Source organism: Lycorma delicatula, chromosome 11, assembly GCF_047948215.1.
Source record: "Lycorma delicatula isolate Av1 chromosome 11, ASM4794821v1, whole genome shotgun sequence".
In the NCBI taxonomy this organism is placed as follows: Eukaryota; Metazoa; Arthropoda; class Insecta; order Hemiptera; family Fulgoridae; genus Lycorma; species Lycorma delicatula.
Window position 1 is genome coordinate 23,200,408 of NC_134465.1, and position 21,717 is coordinate 23,222,124.

Sequence of the window (21,717 nt, forward strand, 5' to 3'; positions counted from 1 at the left end):
AAGTTTACAGAGGAACAAAACATCTTAAAAAGCCTAGCATGGAAAGCAGAAAGAAAAAAGAATCGCCTAGAAAGAACGATTAAGTATTGGAAAGACTGAAAATTGAATGCTCCTGATCATCATCCTTAAATGGTCCAAACGAATATATATGTATAATGTTTGTAACTTTTTCGAGTTTTACAAAGTATACATTATATTGTTGGTTTTATAGTTTTATTAACCAATTTCAATAAAATGTGGAGGTTCTTAGTTTGAATCTTTTTCTATTTTTCTAAATCCTTACATCATTCGACCATAAAATGAAATGAATTACACTAAACCCGATTTTCTAAATTTTCTTTTTTTGGATTTAGGTTATCATTAAGGTGGCAGGAAAAAATTCTTTCTTTTGTTAACATCGGTGTGTTGGTTACATTCTTTAATTAATATAATCGTATAAGGATCGGCTTGGACAAAAATCTTCAAACTTTAAACGGTCAATGAGATCACATTGCAAGCCATTTGTTAACAAAGTTAAGCAACGTCATTGCTGATTTCTTCCTATAGAATTCTCTTCGATCGTGTTGTAATTTTGCTCGCAAAAATCAATACTTACTTCCTGCCTACAAAGACGATTAAACGATATTCTATATACTTGTGTACACACACACACACACACACACACACATATATATATATATATATATGAATGTATATTTTATAAAATGTATTAATTTATACTGTATTACAATTCTTTTTTTCCATAAGATCTTTACGATGGAGGCAAAATAGCCGCCCTCATAAAAACCCGAATCTGACTTTTCATCTTACCCCTATCCAATATTACCATCAGTAAGGTTCTTATTTTAAAAAATTGTATGAAATATATTAACCACTAGACTTGATTGGCCTAGTGGTTAACTCGTCGTTAAAAATCAGTTGTTTAACAGCTGATTTTTGAAGTCTCAGGTTCTGAGTTTCAAATCCTTGTAAAGGTCGGTTGCTGTTATACGGATTTGAATACTAGACAGTTATACTCGTAAAAATTGGTGGTTGGGGTTCAATTAACCATGTGTCAGGAATGATTGGCCTGAGTCTGTACAAGACTACCCCCCATTTACATGTCGTACTTAACATCCTCATCTGATTGGGCCTTAGCGGAGGTTGTTTATTGTTCACTTGTTTAGCAAATTGAAATGTAAAAATTAGAGGAGGGGAATATATATATAAATAAATATATTATATATATATATATATATATATATATATATATATATATATAAACCAATCAAAACTGTAGTTTTTCTTGTGAAGCTTTACTTATAATTTAATTTGAAATAAAATTATTTTTCAGGTTTATTTAATAAAGGTATATCGTCGAGTGGAGCAGTATTAAATCCTTGGGCGCTAGCTGAAGATGTTCCATTAAAGACTAAAATAATAGCAACAAGATTAGGTTGTCCGACTTCAGATTCTAATATAATGATCAAATGTTTAAATAGAAGACCGGCTGAACAAATCGCATCACAAGTTCCGTTATTTCTTGTAAGTCTGTAATTACAATTTCTTCGTCCTGTTGTTTCCAATCCTTACCTCGTGTATTAACTTCATTCATCCTTCATTTTCCTCTTGTTTTCTTCTTCTACTCTTTCTATCGATGCAGTTGTTAAGATTTTTTCCTTTAGAATACATGCCCTAACCGATTTCCTTTATTTGTGTACTTTTCGCGTAAGTGCTCTTTCTTCATCACTCCTGTTCAATATTTTCTTAATCTACATTTTCACCGTATCCAAATCTCAAAAGCCTATAACCAGATCCTCTCCCTCTTCTGCATCGTAAATGCTTTACTTAATTATTAAAGTAATATATAGCAGTCGGTTCACCTTTATCTTATCTCATAAATCCAGAATTTTACTTCATAGTAATTTCATCTTCGTACGGAAGGCATTTTTTGCCATCGATGTCATTCCTTTTATTTTCATTGCGCTTTGATAGTCCTTTGTCACGACAGTACCCAAAAATCTGTAATTTATGCTTTTTTCTGTTTTTCCTTTAATCGTCCGTACCGCTAAATCCTCTTTGTTATTTATTTTCTGTATGTTTTTCATTCCGTAATCTTTCGTTGTTCCTCTAAGGCTCTTAACAATCATCGACGACAAATGTAGAACCGGGTAGAATTAACGCATCCTCAATAAAGATTAAACATTTTATTTGGTCCTATTCTCTTTACTCCCGACATATTCCTTATCATATCTTTAATGTAAATGTTAAACGGTCACAGTGAAAAGTCCTTTCCTAACACTTCAACCTAGACTCACCCGGTCAGTAATACTTTTACTTAATTTTACTGCTGTTGTTGGTCTCATGTAAAATCCTTTAATTAAATTTCTGTTTTTTTGTTCTACTTTTTTCTCTTAAAGAATATCCATCGTTTTCCCCCATTGAATCTATTAAATGCCTTCTTTAAATCTACGAAACACAGATTCATCCTTTTGCTCCCTCAAACCATCTGCAATACACCGATCTCATCTCTGGTCACTTTCCCCCATATGAATTAACTTTCCCTGAATGAATCATATGAATCATATGAATTAACTTTTCTGGTCACTTTCCCCCATATGCAAACTTATGAATTAACGAATATAAATATATGAATCTTTCACGAAATGTCAAGAAATTATCTTTCATTATTTCCTTTCGCCTGGTTTGGTTTTTTTTCTTTTATACTTTAAATATATAATAATTAATATATTAGTTTATATTAGTTTTTCATTTCAGTGTTAAAAAAAAAACCATAAAACACAGACAAATCATGAAAATGATTCATATATCATTTCGTATTATAAAATCTTCTTTGGTTATATATTTTAGTTCTTTTTTTGTATTAATATTTCTTTTTTTGATGAACATATTTTTACGATGCAAGTTTTGCATGTTCGAACGTGTGGTTCGTTTGTTGGCTATTAACAATTTTTTAGGTACGTATTATCAGTCGCATGTTTATTTCTTCTCAATCGCCATAAACATTATTCATCTGGTAGAAAAAGTTGCAAATGAAAACGACGCTGTCTCATCCCTGCAAAAGAACGCTGTTTACAACCCTCACATATGTCAAAGTAGTCACGAAATGATCTTTCGTATTGGTATGTGTGATCGGTAGACGTGATCCCGAAGTAGTTGCACAGAATACAAAACGTTAAGTCGGGAATCTTTTCTTATCGGATCTTGATTACAGTTTCGAAAAATTGTGTTTTTCATTTACAGCTAGGCGAAGAATCTAATATCCGAGATAATTCATAACACAACAGTTGATTAGTGCGACTACGTGCAGTTAGTTTGTGCTCATAATAGTATAAAAAATCCCTCAGTAATCACGGGGGGGGGGGGGAGGGGGGCTAAACTTAACAGTTCAAATCAATGAGACTTTGTTCTCACGTCGGAAACATAATGTTGGCCGGGTCTTACTTCAGCAATGGATTTTTCGGCGGTTTCTGTCGTAAGGAATGTTTTCTAGTTGTTGTGCAGGACAGAATGCAGAAATGTTACCGCCTCTCGTAACGAATTATAATCGTCCAAGTTCGGAAATGTTTTTTAGACGAGTGGCGCGCGTGCCAAGGCGGAAAATTTCGTTCATCGCAAACTGGAGCGAACATACGATAAATAGAAAGTACGTGGAGGTTGGTCAAATAATGGAATAGAATCGATCGTGGAATAAATAGAACACTACTTGAGTCGTATCTCGTTGAACTCGTGTGAATACCAAATCGCGATTTGTTTCAAGAATTCTTGAGCGATATTGCCGCTATTGGCTTCCACGTAGTAAGTAAGAATGTATTTTAATTTTCTTTTTCTAAGTACATGGTAGTTTAAGATCATTTAATTATATATAACATTTTTGACATTTAACAAAAAAGATTTAAATTATTATGTATCATAATTATAAAAAAAGTTGAAATAGTTACGTTAATTTTAAAGTGTTTATATTATTTAAAGAGTATTACTAATTGGTTGTTATTTCGCAGCACCGCTATTGTTTTAAATGTTTTAATTTTTCTGTAATATTTATTATTGTGTTTACTTCATCAATTAAGTAATAAAAATTTTATATTTTAAGGGGTGGTTATACAGTCCTTTTACTCCGTTTGGCCCAGTAGTTGAACCCGAAGATGCAGAATCACCATTCATACCGCGTAATCCTTACGACATGATAAAAGATGGTGACTTTGCAAAGCTTCCTTGGCTTGCCAGTTTCACAACTGAAGAAGGTCTCTATCCTGCTTCAGGTAAGAGTAATATATTTTTATTGTAATATTTTTGTTCTGTTTATTATTATTATTATTCTGGTTTTGATTCTGAGTGAGTCCAAGAAATCGTCATTATCATAACCATCAACGTTAGTATACTTGTGAAAGTGAGGCAAGTAATATAAAAATCTGTAAATTTCACAGAAAGACAAATTTGATTGACTTATTTATATTTCTATACTTCCACACAACAGGCTATAAACAAATCTTGTTTGGCGTATACTCTTGTCCAATTTTTGGCCAATAAGTTTCGATGAAATTTTTTTCCGTTAAGCCACTTTCTAGTATGTTAGAGTGGCGCAGAGGTTTAGAGCTTGTTTTCTCGTATGAGAATTAGGTAGGCAGTTCACGGTAGATGACCGGTTATATTATAACACCCAACTTCTCCTTCATATTATCTATCGCCTTTCATTATGTTATTAGATTCTAATTAATCACACTTCACGGCTTGGCGATCCAGAGAAATAATTAATTATAGATAACATTGGAATCGGTCAACAAAGTGGTAAATTGACGTACAGGCCGATTCTGGACCTCCAAAGATGGCTGGACCGAAATTGGGGTACTAGTTGATTTCCTTACCGGTCACGGGTGATTTAAAGTGCACCTGTCCGCGTGGAGGTTAAGACGCTCTGTGAAATGTGACTTGCGGGAAAGAGGATTCCGCAAAACGTACGGGTACATGTGTGATCGGTTCCTGCAGCACAGCGAAGTATGCTGAAAGGAATTCAGTGTGCCTTTTTCCAGAAATCTTTGCCGGGATTATGCTACGGACGTGGCAGCACACGATGTCCACAATATTTGTGAAGATTTTTCCTATAAAAATGACATAATAAGTGCAGGAGTAAATAATTCCACCTGATTCTCCTTTTGGTGCCGTATTCATACTAAAGCAGTTCAGGGCCCAAAATAGAAATAACAAAAAAAAAAATAAATAAATAAATAAAAAATGTATACGTTAAATAAAAAAAACAAAAATCCAGCTGATTCATGAATCAGTAAAACAGCAAAAAGTATTTGAAGAATTTTGGATTATTAATGCAAATAAAAAACCTAAACAGAAAATTTAAACTTTGGTAAATGCATTTAGAATCAGATAATTATGAATTTTTTCCCATCGGTTCTAATTTGAAAAACTATGGTAAAAATCATAATTTAAAAAAAACTATTTCCTATTTGGGAAGAAGTAATAGGAAAAATATGAGTAAAAGCAATTTTTTTGGAATAATTCTTTATACCCGTATTTTTAAAGTTTTCTAACAAGATTAAAATTTGCAAAATATTTTTTTTTATACAAATATATATTGTTAAACCTGAATAATTTAAGAAATTTATTAAGTTTTTGGGTTTTCTTCACAAAGAAATCACTTTTACCGGTGAGCAGACGATCAATATAATTTTTTTTATGATTGTACAATTTTTCTCTTTTTTTTTAACCTCCGGATCCACCGTTAGGCATCTTCAGAGGATGAGAAATGATTTGTAGCGTGTATGAAAATGCCATGCCTGACCGGGATTCGAATACGGGACCTCCGGATGAAAGGCAGTGACGCTACCACTCGTGCCACAGAGGCCGGCCACATTTTTTAATTTGTAGTCGATAAAGTGTTGATATCAGTTAGAAAAATTTCCAGTATGGATTTCATTTTATATTAACAGTTTCTCTATCAGAATGGTTTTGTATGTCTTCCTTTTCTTTAATCTCCTTGTTTTATATTTATATCGATATATACGCCCGCAAAAGCATTTCACATGATGCTTCAGTAAGTCTCATTTTTGCTAAATAACAATAAATATTTATTTTTATAGAATCCTACCTCTTCACTGCCAATCAGTCACGTCTTTTACTTGTCACAATATTTTTTCTCGTGTGCTTACCAACTACGCGTACTGTTTAACTTATTCTGTTTCCTTCTTTCAAATAGATTTTTATCGGCATGTGTCTCTTATCCTTATTCCTTTATCGGACATCGCCGCCATCACTCGTTCCCTTCAGATCGTTGACTTTTTCAAATGAATCTCTTTTTTCATTGTTGATTTACGGCCTACTGCATTATATAAACTTAAATATGATGGGAAATTTAGTTATTGACTACTATATGGCAACTACCGAAGGCAGGTGTCCCTTATTGCATCGATTACTTTCTGGAGCAGGTTCTCGTTCACTATCATAGTATAATGGCGGAACCCTTCCGTTTCCAGAGCATCCGTTTGATTACGTACTCCAGGAGACCCAGTACAATATGCTCGAGCCATTAACATTGTAAGCAGTAAAATTTTAATCGATCTGTCAACAAGTTTAACAACGAATCTCATTGTCGTCGAAAATAAATTGTTATAGATGATTTCGACGTCCACACCGTTTAATTCAATTTTACTTTAGCTGTAAAGTAATATTTATATTACTTCTCTAACGAAATTATTCCAGTCGACTACTGCATTCAATACATATCCGATTCACGATGACACCGAACATCATTTGATAATCGAACGCCCAACTATAGAAACGTATATTCATTCACCTTAGCTTTGGTCGTGAAGTTGAGGTTAGAATTTTACAGCATTTACAGTGACATATATTGACTTTCGAATGCCGTACACTGCAGTCAGTTTTGTAGACGAAGACATATAGCGTATCCGTGAGTATATTTCCTGGTTCCCGGACAGTTGAAGGAACCCACTCGCATCGTGTTCATCAGTCACAAAATTCCAAATATTCATGTTAAATGTCGGTAGCAAAATTAAACTAGTTTCACTATAAACGCATATAACCGAATCAAGGTAACTCGCTGCAACACATTACATACAGATACCGAGTTTTAATTACATTATTGTGATAAAAAAATGTACTTTTTCCATCCTTTTCGTTACAGGAATTTAAAGAAGTGGCATTTCTGTATTGTTAAAAATAAATAAATTGGGTATTTAAACAAATGATCAGTGGTGCCGGTATTCAATAAAACTACCCTATTGTAATGGGTACCATGATTCGACTTCCGGAAAATTTCGACTTATCGTCGCGTTTCACATCCCCCAGACCCCAAAACCATCGTCAGTTCAAACGGTTATATATATATATATATATATATATATATATATATTTCCCTTTCTTGTGGTCACTATAAGTGTTGTAATTTTGTGCCAATCACTTTCAAATTGATACATAAAATGTAAAGACCCAAAATCTCGGTCGAGTTCGTTAATGGGCAAAATCGGACTATGGAAAGGGAAATGTGGGGCTTCTTCGATAAAAACAAAATATTACTATAACTTTCTTATTAACTAAAATATCGAATTCGTTAAAAGTTCCTACTATTCTTTGGATAACGGCCTAAAACTTATCTAAGAAAATTTTTTGATATCACCAACCATTGGCTCAGGGGGTGAAAAAAATGGGGTTTCGAAGACAAAAAAATTATGCCTCCCTTAATAGGTACAGTATCGCATCAGTTTAAAGTGGTCGTTAGTCCTTTAAACATTATCCAAAACCTTTTTCTGAAAATTTTTGATATAACCAACTATTACAATAAGGGAAGACCAAAATGTTGCTGGGGTTGTAAGAAGAATGGTGCTTGTCGTATGCTAAACATGTGAAACTTTTTTTTACTTGAAACTATTGATGAATTGAGTAAATTTGAAGTTTTTCTTATTTTTAAGGTGGATATTTTTTTAATCCTCTACTTAGCTTCGGTGAAATTTACCTCCGCCTTCCGGCTTGTCGAAAGGGATTTTTTCCTTAACATCGATTTTAATAACAATTTCTTTCATGTTATTTCATTTTTAACGTTTCGTATTCCGTACTTTATATCATAAAACTCCGTACTTATATCATAAAAGAATTATGGTTGTTTAAAAAAAATCATTTGGTCACTACCCGCTCTTTTAGATCCCGTTACGCCATTTTAGTACATAATTTACTCATTTTTATCTACTTTTTAATGAATTAATGCACTACAGAAGCCTTGCAAAGCTTGTATGGAGTGGAATTTGGTAGCGTATGAAAATGCCATTCTTGATCTGGATTCGAATACGGGACCAACGGTGACGCTACCACTCCGCCACGGAGATGGGCGGAGTGGCGATTTTTCATTAAAACATTTAATTAATTTTATCGGAAGCTCAGTAATCACCATTTTCACCCCCCCCCCCCAATCTTTCGTATCGTTTATTGTTTAACTTATTATTTTTTGATTGCTGCTTCTGTTTTTCCCTGATTTTTTATGTACGTACATTAAATTTGCATTCATGTCAGAAAAGACTGTATTTAATAACAAATAAATATTATGTGTTTTAAATAAATATTAGGATACTTTGTAGAAAAATATGAATTATCTTTGTGAATTTAAATTATAGTACTGACAGAATTTATTTATGATGAATAAAAAATTGAGTTTTATAATTATAATTATTATTATTATTTTAAGAAATTTGAATTTAAAACGCTAGTGTACAATATTTAAAACCGGGAATAAGGTAAAATAATTTTTTGTTAGGAAAAACATTAGAATGTTTATCAATTAATTTATTGTTTCACAACAATATTTCTATTTTGAAATTTTTTTTATAATTTGTATTTTATTCAAAATTTCAGAATTTGTCGATAATCCTGAACTACTTAAAGAACTTGAAAAAAATTGGTACAGTTATGCTCCACATTTATTGGATTATAATTACACTGTTCCTTTAGATAAAAAGAATTATATTACAGATATAATAACAAAATATTACTTAAAGGATAAAAAGATAACAGAAGGTGTTAAAGAATTGATACAGGTAAGATTAATGTTTTATTTTTTAAACTATACATATGTTTCTTTATAAAAAATAAATATTTAATATTAGTGTTACAGGTAGTAGGAAGGTTTTTACCATAGCCCGGTTTGTAATCGAGTTGTACAGTTCCACGCACCGAAATATTGTGGTAATCTTCGAAGTAGTTCCTTTATAAATTCTATAATTTATTGTAATCAGCGACTTAAATTTCTGAAGGAAAAACAGTTTTTTTTTCTACGTAATAAAAAAACACCAAATAAGTTAGTAAAATAGAAATAGTTGATGAAATCAATAATATGCAACCATGAAGGGTAAAACTGGTTATCTACCAGTAAAGGCAGACCTGCTTTTGACAAATAGTTCTTTGTCCTTTATTCCTTTTATGTTATTTGAAAGGTTGCGCATAATCAGCTCCGTCCCAATTCCATTTTTTTTGTAGTGATGGCACCTTCAAGAAGCGCGGACCGGTAATCGCTTTTTTATTTAGGCACAATGGGGAAACGAATCTCTTTGTCTTTGTAACTGTTCCGTGACTGACTCGGTTTCCTATCGTTGTTCAGAAAGCCGAAATAGCGACTGCGATGCCGAAGTTATAAGAAAGTGAAATTAAAGTGAGATCTAATCATCGAAAAATTGAGTCATATCTAAGATAACTATAAGGGATTTTTGCTAGTCTGAGGCGTCTTATTTCTAGACTGATCTATCTTCTGGATGGAATTGTTTGTCTCTATTGCGGTCCTTCCGCGAGTTGTTTCCTTTTTCATCTTTTTCTCTTTGTTTCTTTATCTCTGATAACTTTTCCTACTTTGGGTTCTCCACGTGTCTATTACAGCCTGTAGCACGGTTGTTATGTGGTACGATCTGGCTGTAGATTAATACATATTTTTTGATCCATAAGGGTAATAATGACTTTTATTATTGATCAAGTACCTATCGGATAAAGTCAGGTCTCGTAATTCCCAAGCAATAAAAATAACGAAAATTTGAGAAAACAAATTTTCGTTATTTCTGTTGAAATTCTATATTTTACGAAAGAAAATAAATCATAAACGGTAACAGTATATGGTCACAGTGATGGTAGACAGGTTGAAAATTATTCAGTAGAATTGCTTAAAACATTTTTTTCTGTTGTATTCGTTAAAGATTTTTATCTTTTAAAGTTCAACGATAAACTACATCTCGTTCAAAATTTGTTAATCCGAATCGTTCGCATAGGATTGACAATTAATGTGATCCTTTTGATAGAAATCCACGGGTCGGTTTTTTTAGTAATAATATGTTAAACGATATTTCATTTTTTATTTTAGTACAAAAACGCACGGTTCAGTTGTGGAAATAGGGCTGAAAAAATTCAATTTTAAATATCATTTAAAATTATATTTAAATAGTTACAAAACTTAGTGATGTGGGTGATAGGATATTTACATACTCGGTGTGCTATATTTAAATTAAATTTTTTTGTAGATCTCTTTATCTTTAATTTTCTTTGGCCCTAAGAATTTTGTTTCCTTGTAACTTCTTTCGGTCCTAATATCTGTAAGCATTCCTATTCTTCTTCTTCTTTCTCTCCTTCCTTCAAAGTTTTTGTGTTACATCCTTTGTTGAACACAATTTTTCTTAAAGTATGCCCCAACCAAGATGTTTTCTTTTTCCTTACCTTCTAAAACTTCTCAGTAATCTCAAATGTTTTCCTTTTTTATCAGCCCTTTTCATTTTCCTCTTTCTGCATAATTATATTTAATAATTTTCTATTCTCTTTTTTTCCTCTGACCGTTCATTATTCACATCCAGATGTTAATATATTTTATAGTTTAGTAGGAATCATTCATGCTATGGAATATTTTCATTTTTTCAAAATCTTTTTTTGGATTTAATTAATTTTAAACGATAGGAATGAACGGGGAAATAAAAAAAAGATGAAAATATTTCAAAAATATATGTTTTTATTACAATAATAATAATAATAATAATGTACCTTATATATTTTATAATAGTTGGTTGGTGACAGAATTTTTGGATCGGGTATTGTACAATCTGCATTAATGCAAGCTGCTGTTTCTGATGAAGAGAAAGCTCCTGTTTATTTGTACCGTTTTGGATATCGAGGAAAATACAGCGCATCTCAAGCATTCTCTCATACAGAGACCGATTTTGGTGAGATAAGCTATCCAATAATAATTTATATTATAACAACATAAAAATATATTAAAATTTTGAATTCAAATTTATTTGACATAAAATAAATACGGTTCAACTGAAATTCTTCAAGGTAATGAATTTTGACAACAAAATATACGTCTTTTTTTTTAATTTTCAAACTATATTATTTTTATAAGATTCTGTGTCAGTGCAATTACTTTTTAGTTAGATTTTTCCAATATCAGTCGAACGGTCAAAATAAAATACTGAAAACTGAAGATAAATGAAATAAGTATATCATTAACGTGTTAATACAATTTAATGTCATCGTAATTTGACTAACAATTCACGATTAAACAATCGTGAGTAATTTAGCATAGCAGAACTTTGATCGTAGTACTTTTCATAAACAATTAAAAACGTTACGTATTAGTAGTGGTTGGACAAATAGAGAGGTAATCCCGATTAATTTGTGCATAATTAGAGTTTGGTATTGGATGTGAGGTTACCTTACTCCCGTTACTGTAGCAGTGACGTAAATCTTGCTTAAGCATAAGAGCGGTGCATATGCGTATCGGTGCACGTGATTGGATAGTGATTAAATAAAAAAAATGTGCTACTCTGCCTACTTATCGTAAACAGATATCATTAGTACATTGCCAGTTATTGAAGAATAATTTTGTATGGAGGAAGCGTATTTTTCACTTTCTCTAGCATTTGAGTCAGAAAATAATTCTTTCAATGCCTTATTTTTATTCTAAAGTGTGTAGATCTTTCTTACTCTGTTCGTATGCGTGTATTGATATTTTTTCATTTAAAAACTATCGTAAGACATTAAAAAAAGCATACAAAATATTTCTAATAAATTTAAATTTCAAGTTTTTCTAAATAATGATTATACTGTCGTGTAAATGATAGTAACTTGCATGGTAGGGAATTAGTTTTAATATTACGACTAATACGATTATAATATTATTATTTGATTTTTTATTCGTTTTGTTATATAAATTTATGTACTTACAGGAGTTTGTCATGCAGATGATTCTGGTTACATTTTGAATTCAGAAATCCTTAAAATGGATCAGACACAAAATGATCGTGACATGAGTAAAAGAATGATCAATATATGGCTTTCATTTGTAAAAACAGGGTAAATATTATTACACATTTTTAAGTTATTACATTTTCTATTTTTTATAATTAATTGGCTTCATGAGAGTAAAACATATTTATCTAGCCAAATATATTTAAATATATAAAAAATACTGGTAAGTATTGCTAGTAAATACATGTCTATTGTATTAGTAATACAATAGAGCAACAATAACAATTGAAGAACATAAGAAAGAAGCCCTAATAAGAAAGGGAGTCCGACAAGGATGTTCCCTATCTCCGTTACTTTTTAATCTTTACATGGAACTTGCAGTTAATGATGTTAAAGAACAATTTAGATTCGGAGTAACAGTACAAGGTGAAAAGATAAAGATGCTACGATTTCCTGATGATATAGTAATTCTAGCCGAGAGTAAAAAGGATTTAGAAGAAACAATGAACGGCATAGATGAAGTCCTACGCAAGAACTATCGCATGAAAATAAACAAGAACAAAACAAAAGTAATGAAATGTAGTAGAAATAACAAAGATGGACCACTGAATGTGAAAATAGGAGGAGAAAAGATTATGGAGGTAGAAGATTTTTGTTATTTGGGAAGTAAAATTACTAAACATGGACGAAGCAGGAGCGATATAAAATGCCGAATAGCACAAGCTAAACGGGCCTTCAGTAAGAAATATAATTTTTTTACATCAAAAATTAATTTAAATGTCAGGAAAAGATTTTTGAAAGTGTATGTTTGGAGTGTCGCTTTATATGGAAGTGAAACTTGGACAATCGGAGTATCTGAGAAGAAAAGATTAGAAGCTTTTGAAATGTGGTGCTATAGGAGAATGTTAAAAATCAGATGGGTGGATAAAGTGACAAATGAAGGGGTATTGCGGCAAATAGATGAAGAAAGAAGCATTTGGAAAAATATAGTTAAAAGAAGAGACAGACTTATAGGACATATACTAAGGCATCCTGGAATAGTCGCTTTAATATTGGAAGGACAGGTAGAAGGGAAAAATTGTGTAGGCAGGCCACGTTTGGAGTATGTAAAACAAATTGTTGGGGATGTAGGATGTAGAGGGTATACTGAAATGAAACGACTAGCACTAGATAGGGAATCTTGGAGAGCTGCATCTAACCAGTCAAATGACTGAAGACAAAAAAAAAATACAATAGAAAAAATTTATTTCGCCTAGTTAAAGTTATATTTTTCTTACAGAAATTTGTTAACAATTAAAAAATAACAATATTTGGAAAAAATATTCCTGTAAAATCGCATCTTACACCAAAAAATTCTCTAAATTAGTAATTCAGTGAGCATACTGCGTTACCGCACAAGATAAATCTGTTCTATGTAAGTTGTGAAATTACATTAGTGCCGACCGTCGCCGCTAGTACCGCCACACCCACACGAATTAAATATGGTATGCGCGCGCGCGCTTTAGTTAGAAATATTGAATTAAATAAACGAAAAAATATTATTTTTAAATAAAATGATAAATATTTTTAATTTTGTGTTTATGTGTTTTGTAAGTCGTGCACCAGAAACAATCCGCAGTCGTACGACTTTCCTGGGAAAAAAACTATCCTTTTTTTATAAATGCTTTTTAAGTAATCATGATTGTTTAACAGTAAATGTCTCTGTTTAGATTTCAAATAAAATATTCTGTAATCATTTTTCTTAGGGAATCTTAATTTACAATGAATTTTAGCGATCGTTTGGCAAACCTTTTTATACGTTTCTATATATTTTATACTAATCGAATAATATTTTCAAGAAAAATTAAGTTACCTTACAGTAAATTTTATGTATTTGATTTTATAGGTTTATTATTTGATACTAATAAATGTGTTTATACATACATTTTAAAATGGAAAGATTTAATAAACTTAAACGGGTATAAAATTTGTACGATGTTCTGTAACTATTGTATTATACAAAGAAGTTCTAAAATTTATTTTTTTTCTTCCTTAGGTAATAGTGTATTTATGTTAAAGAATGTTTACTACATACGAGAAGTATGTGCGTATTTTTAAGAAATAGTCTTTTTAAGTAATTGCTAGATTCAATGTTAAGGTGAATTTTATTTTTTAATTTACTTTTGCACTTAGCTCTCTTGATTGTTAGAATTTTTAAAAACATTTATTTATCGAATTGTTACATACAATATATTTTCTGATTTGTATTATAGTTATTGAATTAAAGTAATAATAATAATTCCTGATTTATATATTCCAGAATTTTATAATAATCTTTCGTTTGTTACCTGCCACTCAAACGGGTTAATCTACATATTGTTTCTTATCATCATCTGGTAATTTATATTCTTTTCGTTCATTATAAATGTAATAAACTGATTTTAAAACGAAAAGGGAGTGAAAGCTGCATAGATCTTTTTGGTTTAGAATTTTTCACTTGGCTGTTAGCTGTTAGAAATGAATTTATGAGCAAAAATCGGTGCAGGTAGAAGCCAATTAAGTTTTCTTATGTAATCTATAAACTGCCACCGACATTTTTTTTTATCATGTATTTTTTCAGTCTCAGAAATTTTGGGCTAATTCGATTCCTTTTGAAGCACATTTTCTACTCGTTTTCCTTTCCGGTAAGCTTGAACCTTCCTCACGTTAAAATATCGATGTATTTTCACAAAACTGTCATTTATTTCATAATTTTTCATTCATTCAATCAAGTTTTTAGGAAATATTATTGCAGATATCAGCAAATATTTCACAGATGAAATGAAATTTACAATTTGCTGCGGTTTCAAATTTTATAGCGTTCCCGAAAGCGCCAATTTCACCACAAAATAACGGATGCGCACGCTCATTATTGTATCATCTGATCTTGAACGCTGTGGCGGTAGATTCGTTGGACTTTCCTTCCTTTAACTCAGGCGCAATGTTATCTTTTTTAGTTTTGTAATTATTAAGGAAGTCTGGTGTAAACGTTTTTTTGTACTTACGGATTTTTATCGATAAATAAGAGTACGGGAACGTAATGAATTTTGATATATTCTACGTAAACGATCTCAAACAAAAATAAACTTTAGCTCGTAGGCAAAAAAAAAATGTATATAATAATTAATTTTCGTTTAATTCTAAGATTTTGAGTTTTAAAAGAAATTTAACACAAAACGAATTAATTACAAGTTACACATCTTGAATTTTGTGTTGACATAAAAAATTCATACTTAAAGAATCTATAAACGTTATTTTATGAAGCTTATTTCTAATGTTATTATTTAAATTCATTTTTAATTACATTTTTTAGTTTTAAATGCGAATAAGTCTATAAAAACAGAACTACTCAATATGAAAAACAACCAGAATCGCAACGGCAAAAACCTGTATTTTTGGTATATTACTAAAGAAATGAATTAAAAAAAACCCCCAAAAACGACGTTGATAAACTAGTTCAGAGCTTGAGATTAGGTTCTCTGGGGAACTGTATTATGATTTTTATCCTGTTTTCCCAACTAATTTTCTTGAATTTTTGTGGAAATATAATTAAACATACAATAACATAGTCTATATATACCATTACAAATAATAGATCGATATTGTTTTTTATTTGATACATTATTTCATCACAGAAGCTTTCAGAGAAGCTTGTACGTGAAAATATGGAAATTTTGCAGCGTATTAAAAATTCCATCCATACCTGACCGAGATTTGAACTCGGGACTCCAAGATGAAATGCCGAGACGCTGCCACTCCAACACAAAGATCGGTTGTTTGTTAAAAAACAAATGAAAAATATATATTTTACAGATACGTAATTTTTTAATTAAAAATTCTGTAATTTAAGTTATCTGTAGAAAAATGACCATGAAATCATTAGATAAACTATCTCTAAAAAAAGAAAAAGAAACAATAAAATTTATTCATTTTTCTATGAGTGATAAGTTTAAAAATAGGTAAGGCTTAAACATAACCCACCACCGGGTTGGTGTAGTGGTGAACGCCTTCCCAAATCAGTTGATTTGGAAGTCGAGAGTTCCAGCGTTCAAGTCCTAGTAAAGGCAGTGACGTTTATACAGATTTTAATAATAGATGGTGGATACCGGTGTTTTTTGGTGGTTCTTTTTCTTTTTCCTGTTTAGCCTCCGATAACTACCGTTCAGATAATACTTCAGAGGAAGAATGAGGATGATAAATATGACTGTAAATGAAATGTAGTTTGTACAGTCTCAGGTCGACCATTCCTAAAATGTGTGGTTAATTGAAACCCAACCGCCAAAGAACACCGGTATCCACGATCTAGTATTCAAATCCATATAAAAATAACTGACTTTACTAGGAATTGAACGCTGGAACTCTCGACTTCCAACTCAGTTTATTTGGGAAGACGCGTTTACCACTACACCAACCCGGTTGTTTTGTTTGGTGTTTTGGTTTGGATACTCATACGTATTATCATCTTCATTCCTCCTCTGTAGTAATATCTGACGGTGATTTCCGGAGTCTAAACAGAAAAAAAAAGCTTAAACATAATTAAAAAAAACATGGATACGCTGATTGAGTTAAAATTTCCATTTTTTCTGAGAAAGTTCTTTGCAGCTCTAGCCGTATTTTGTAATCCATCTACCAAAGTTCCTGGAATACTCCATCATACTCGTTCCTCATTTCAGTCAGAATCAACTATGTGCTTTTCTTTGCAGTAGTAAACTCCAGTTCAACACCCGGTTTTTTTTTTAATGTGTATTTCTATAATATAAAAGAAGACTTTTCTCAATTTTATTAGGAGTTATGCCACATTTCTCCATTATTAGAAAAAAACATTTAATCATGTTATCGTTAAAAAATCTAATTTTATTTTAAATATATAAAAACCTAGTTATTACAGAAAATACATGAACTAGTTAACATTAAATCAAAAAACCAAAACATTTATTCAGTGAAAAGATAAATATTTGTCTTTGTATTGTTTTCCCTTAACAATAAATGAATGATTGTTAATTTTATCTGATATATATATATTCACATATATGTACATGAATATTAACTTAAATGTACCTTATTTAAATTTATTTTCCTCTTGATTGGATAGAATTAATTATAACAAGACATATTTTAGTTAAAAATACCTGAAGAAGCTTAGAGAATTCTAAGTGAAACGTAGTATATTTAATGTATAAGATAGTATAGTTGATCGGTTAACCCAACAGATTAATAAAGGTAATATTTTTAATTATACAGAGTGTCCCATATAAAACGCAACCCAACCTTTTACGTAGCTGTTTACGTAGCCATCCAAATGAAACCGTGCTTCATCTGTGAAAAATAACAATCCATAACATTCATTCCCTCACGCAGAAATCGACGGAACCGTTGACAATATTGTAGACGTTTTTCTTTGTCGTGCTCAAGAAGTCGATGAACCGTTTGAATGCGATAAGGTCGTAATTGTAATCGTTTGGTCGCCCGATGAACAGTCGATTTAGACAAATTAATTTCAGCAGACAAACGTCTGATCGATTTATTTAACGGTCTTTGATTTCAGTGACTGTATCTGTATTCAACACTGACGCAGATCTTTTGTGTTTCTTGTTCTACTGCGTCGCCGCGATGTTCAGATGTTGGACGAGTCCATTTCAGTAACGAGTAAGGGAGTAAGCTTGACTTTTGAAATTTCATGGATGAGTGATTGATGGGTTGCGTTTTATATGGGACACCCTGTATATATATATATATATATATATACATATATATAAGATAAAATTAACAATCATTCCTTTATTGTTTTATTGTTAAGGAAAACAATTCTAAGACAAAAATTAATCTTTTCACTGAATCACTTTCTGGTTTTTGGATTTAGTGTTAACTCGTGTATATATATATATATATCTAGTGGTATATCTGAATCTATTACTCTTTTACGCTAGAACTACTCAACCGATTGAGCTAAAATTTTATAACAAGAAAAAAGAATACACAATTATTGACGTTACGAAATGTTTCACTGTTTTAAGATAGTGGTTGTTTTAATGACTTGCGGTAACAACCGAATTACATTCATTGTCGATTTTCAACTTTACTACGCCGACTGTTAATCAAATCGAATTTAGTGACCACTTGCAGTATTTGAAATTAATTATAATTTTTTTTTATATATCTTTTGAAAATCAACCTTTGAACGTGTGACGGTGTACGGTACAGCGCTCAACTAGCTGCCATTGTTACTATGTTTGCGACGCGACTGGGTGCATCTGCTTCTGGGTACTTGACTAAAAAAGAAAAAAAAAAATCGAAATTTCAGGGCAACCTCCTCGTGGTGTTTTTGTTACGCTAAGAACCAAAAAACTACCTTTTTACCCGTCCTTCGTACGAGTGACCAGCTATAACTACTATCTTTAAAATAATGGCCCGCTATTCAGGAACTCGCATACTTCAGATCGCTCAAAGTTTCGAGTCTTTGTTGACCAAACTGTTGATCTAAATTAAATACACAATTAATTGTTATTTTATCAGTATTATTTTCATAAGCATGAGGGTAATGATAGTGGGGCTGTAGGGAGCGGAACCCTGACCGGCTAGCTAATAACAAAGGTGTTGAAAAAAAAAGAATAAACGATTTAAAATAAATGTTTTAGTAGTTTAATTTACATTAAAATTTTACTTAAAAAAAGGTGCAACATTTGTGTTTATCAATAAAATTACAGTTTTTTTTCTTTTTAAACGATTTGGTTAATATGAAGCTTATTAGTTTAACTAATAATTTACTCTGCCTAATTTTCTTCCTTTCCGCAATGTTTCATTCATTCTTTCAAAAATTATGTGTCATTAAAATGTACGATTATTTTCTCATTTAATTTAATTTTATTATTTTATTTTTGTTTATTTTATTTATTTTTATTTTTATTATTTTATTTTTTCAGAAAACCAGAATTTTTTAATAACGAGCAAATACCTACAGTTTTGGAAAATGGAAATAAAATCCGATATTTGGAAATATTATCATACGATAAAGCATTTCCGGTTGTCAGAAATGATTTAGCCGGTTTAAATTTTTGGTCTTCGTTATCAGATATTAAAGAAAAATTAAAGTTACCGTTTAATATTAGACAAGTACAAGATGAATTATAATTTACTTATTTCTTTAGACAGGGTCATTAAGTTTAGGACATTGTTATGCATATCGGGAGAACAGAGCTCGGGTATACTTTGATCCAGCGATTGGACCTAGCGTTAAAGACTTATTTGTTACTTATTATGGTAAAAATGTTTTTATTTATTATTTTATTATTTTAGGTAAATTAATTTTTTTGTAAATGGATTTTTGCAAAAAATATATTTAAAAAAAATGACAAAATTTTAATGAAAAATGTTATTTAACAATCAAAATTTGATTTTAAGCATACAAATTTGTTGAAAAAATACAGTACAGTACAGTTAAAATATATTTTAGTTACGAAATTATAATATAATGGTGTGTTTCTAGAAAAGCTTTTTCAATCAAGCAACAAGTACAAAAAATATACCGGTGACTGTGTAATGTAATTTGCTATATATTGTCCTAATAAAATTTTTTTAATAAACGAATTTTTAACTGTTTATTTATGTTTCCTTACCCGTTTTTTTTTTTTTTTGAATGGTTGTATCCAATTATCCTTTTTATTATGATAATAAACAGACAAATTTCTATCAGAAATCCACAGAATTACATTAATAAGATGATTTAAAACAGTGCCCGTCTAGGAATATTAGCATTAACCAAATAAAAGCTACTTCGCAGTTCTGCGCAAGAAGACCGAATTTTCGTTAATTTTTTCTGATTCGTTTTGAAAACTTCTCAAGTCACTCACCACTGTGACTCGCTGCATAAGTGTATATGAAAAATGCAACACTGCACACTCAACATAAAAAATACATACCTATTCATTTATCTGATCCTTAAAGTAGGTAACGCTACCTGAAAACCCCGAACAACATTAAGGTAGACTTTTTTTTTTTTGTCTTCAGTCATTTGACTGGTTTGATGCAGCTCTCCAAGATTCCCTATCTAGTACTAGTCGTTTCATTTCAGTATACCCTCTACATCCTACATCCCCAACAATTTGTTTTACATACTCCAAACGTGGCCTGCCTACACAATTTTTCCCTTCTACCTGTCCTTCCAATATTAAAGCGACTATTCCAGGATGCCTTAGTATGTGGCCTATAAGTCTGTTTCTTCTTTTAACTATATTTTTCCAAATGCTACTTTCTTCATCTATTTGCCGCAATACCTCTTCATTTGTCACTTTAACCACCCATCTGATTTTTAACATTCTCCTATAGCACCACATTTCAAAAGCTTCTAATCTTTTCTTCTCAGATACTCCGATTGTCCAAGTTTCACTTCCATATAAAGCGACACTCCAAACATACACTTTCAAAAATCTTTTCCTGACATTTAAATTCATTTTTGATGTAAACAAATTATATTTCTTACTGAAGGCTCGTTTAGCTTGTGCTATTCGGCATTTTATATCGCTCCTGCTTCGTCCATCTTTAGTAATTTTACTTCCCAAATAACAAAATTCTTCTACCTCCATAATCTTTTCTCCTCCTATTTTCACATTCAGTGGTCCATCTTTGTTATTTCTACTACATTTCATTACTTTTGTTTTGTTCTTGTTTATTTTCATGCGATAGTTTTTGCGTAGGACTTCATCTATGCCGTTCATTGTTTCTTCTAAATCCTTTTTACTCTCGGCTAGAATTACTATATCATCAGCAAATCGTAGCATCTTTATCTTTTCACCTTGTACTGTTACTCCGAATCTAAATTGTTCTTTAACATCATTAACTGCTAGTTCCATGTAAAGATTAAAAAGTAACGGCGATAGGGAACATCCTTGTCGGACTCCCTTTCTTATTAGGGCTTCTTTCTTATGTTCTTCAATTGTTATTGTTGCTGTTTGGTTCCTATACATGTTAGCAATTGTTCTTCTATTTCTGTATTTGAACCCTAATTTTTTTAAAATGCTGAACATTTTATTCCAGTCTACGTTATCGAAAGCCTTTTCTAGGTCTATAAACGCCAAGTATGTTGGTTTGTGTTTCTTTAATCTTCCTTCTACTATTAATCTGAGGCCTAAAATTGCTTCCCTTGTCCCTATACTTTTCCTGAAACCAAATTGGTCTTCTCCTAACACTCCTTCCATTCTCCTCTCAATTCTTCTGTATAAAATTCTAGTTAAGATTTTTGATGCATGACTAGTTAAACTAATTGTTCTGTATTCTTCACATTTATCTGCCCCTGCTTTCTTTGGTATCATAACTATAACACTTTTTTTGAAGTCTGATGGAAATTCCCCATTTTCATAAATATTACACACCAGTTTGTATAATCTATCAATCGCTTCCTCACCTGCACTGCGCAGTAATTCTACAGGTATTCCGTCTATTCCAGGAGTCTTTCTGCCATTTAAA

At 31.3% G+C, this 21,717-nt stretch overlaps 1 protein-coding gene across 5 annotated transcripts in view; it reads left to right on the top strand.

Moving 5' to 3' along the window:
• Positions 1-19,842, top strand: part of LOC142332330 (venom carboxylesterase-6-like) — a 107,076-nt gene extending 87,234 nt beyond the window's left edge. For all 5 annotated transcript variants that reach the window (XM_075378703.1, XM_075378701.1, XM_075378704.1 and 2 more), the window contains 6 exons: positions 1,334-1,524; positions 4,094-4,262; positions 8,875-9,056; positions 11,051-11,210; positions 12,219-12,345; positions 19,179-19,842. In XM_075378703.1, the coding sequence (XP_075234818.1) occupies positions 1,334-1,524; positions 4,094-4,262; positions 8,875-9,056; positions 11,051-11,210; positions 12,219-12,345; positions 19,179-19,386 (1,037 nt within the window). In that variant the 3' untranslated portion in view covers positions 19,387-19,842. The remainder of the gene's footprint in view (positions 1-1,333; positions 1,525-4,093; positions 4,263-8,874; positions 9,057-11,050; positions 11,211-12,218; positions 12,346-19,178) is intronic.
• Positions 19,843-21,717: the final 1,875 nt, after the last annotated feature.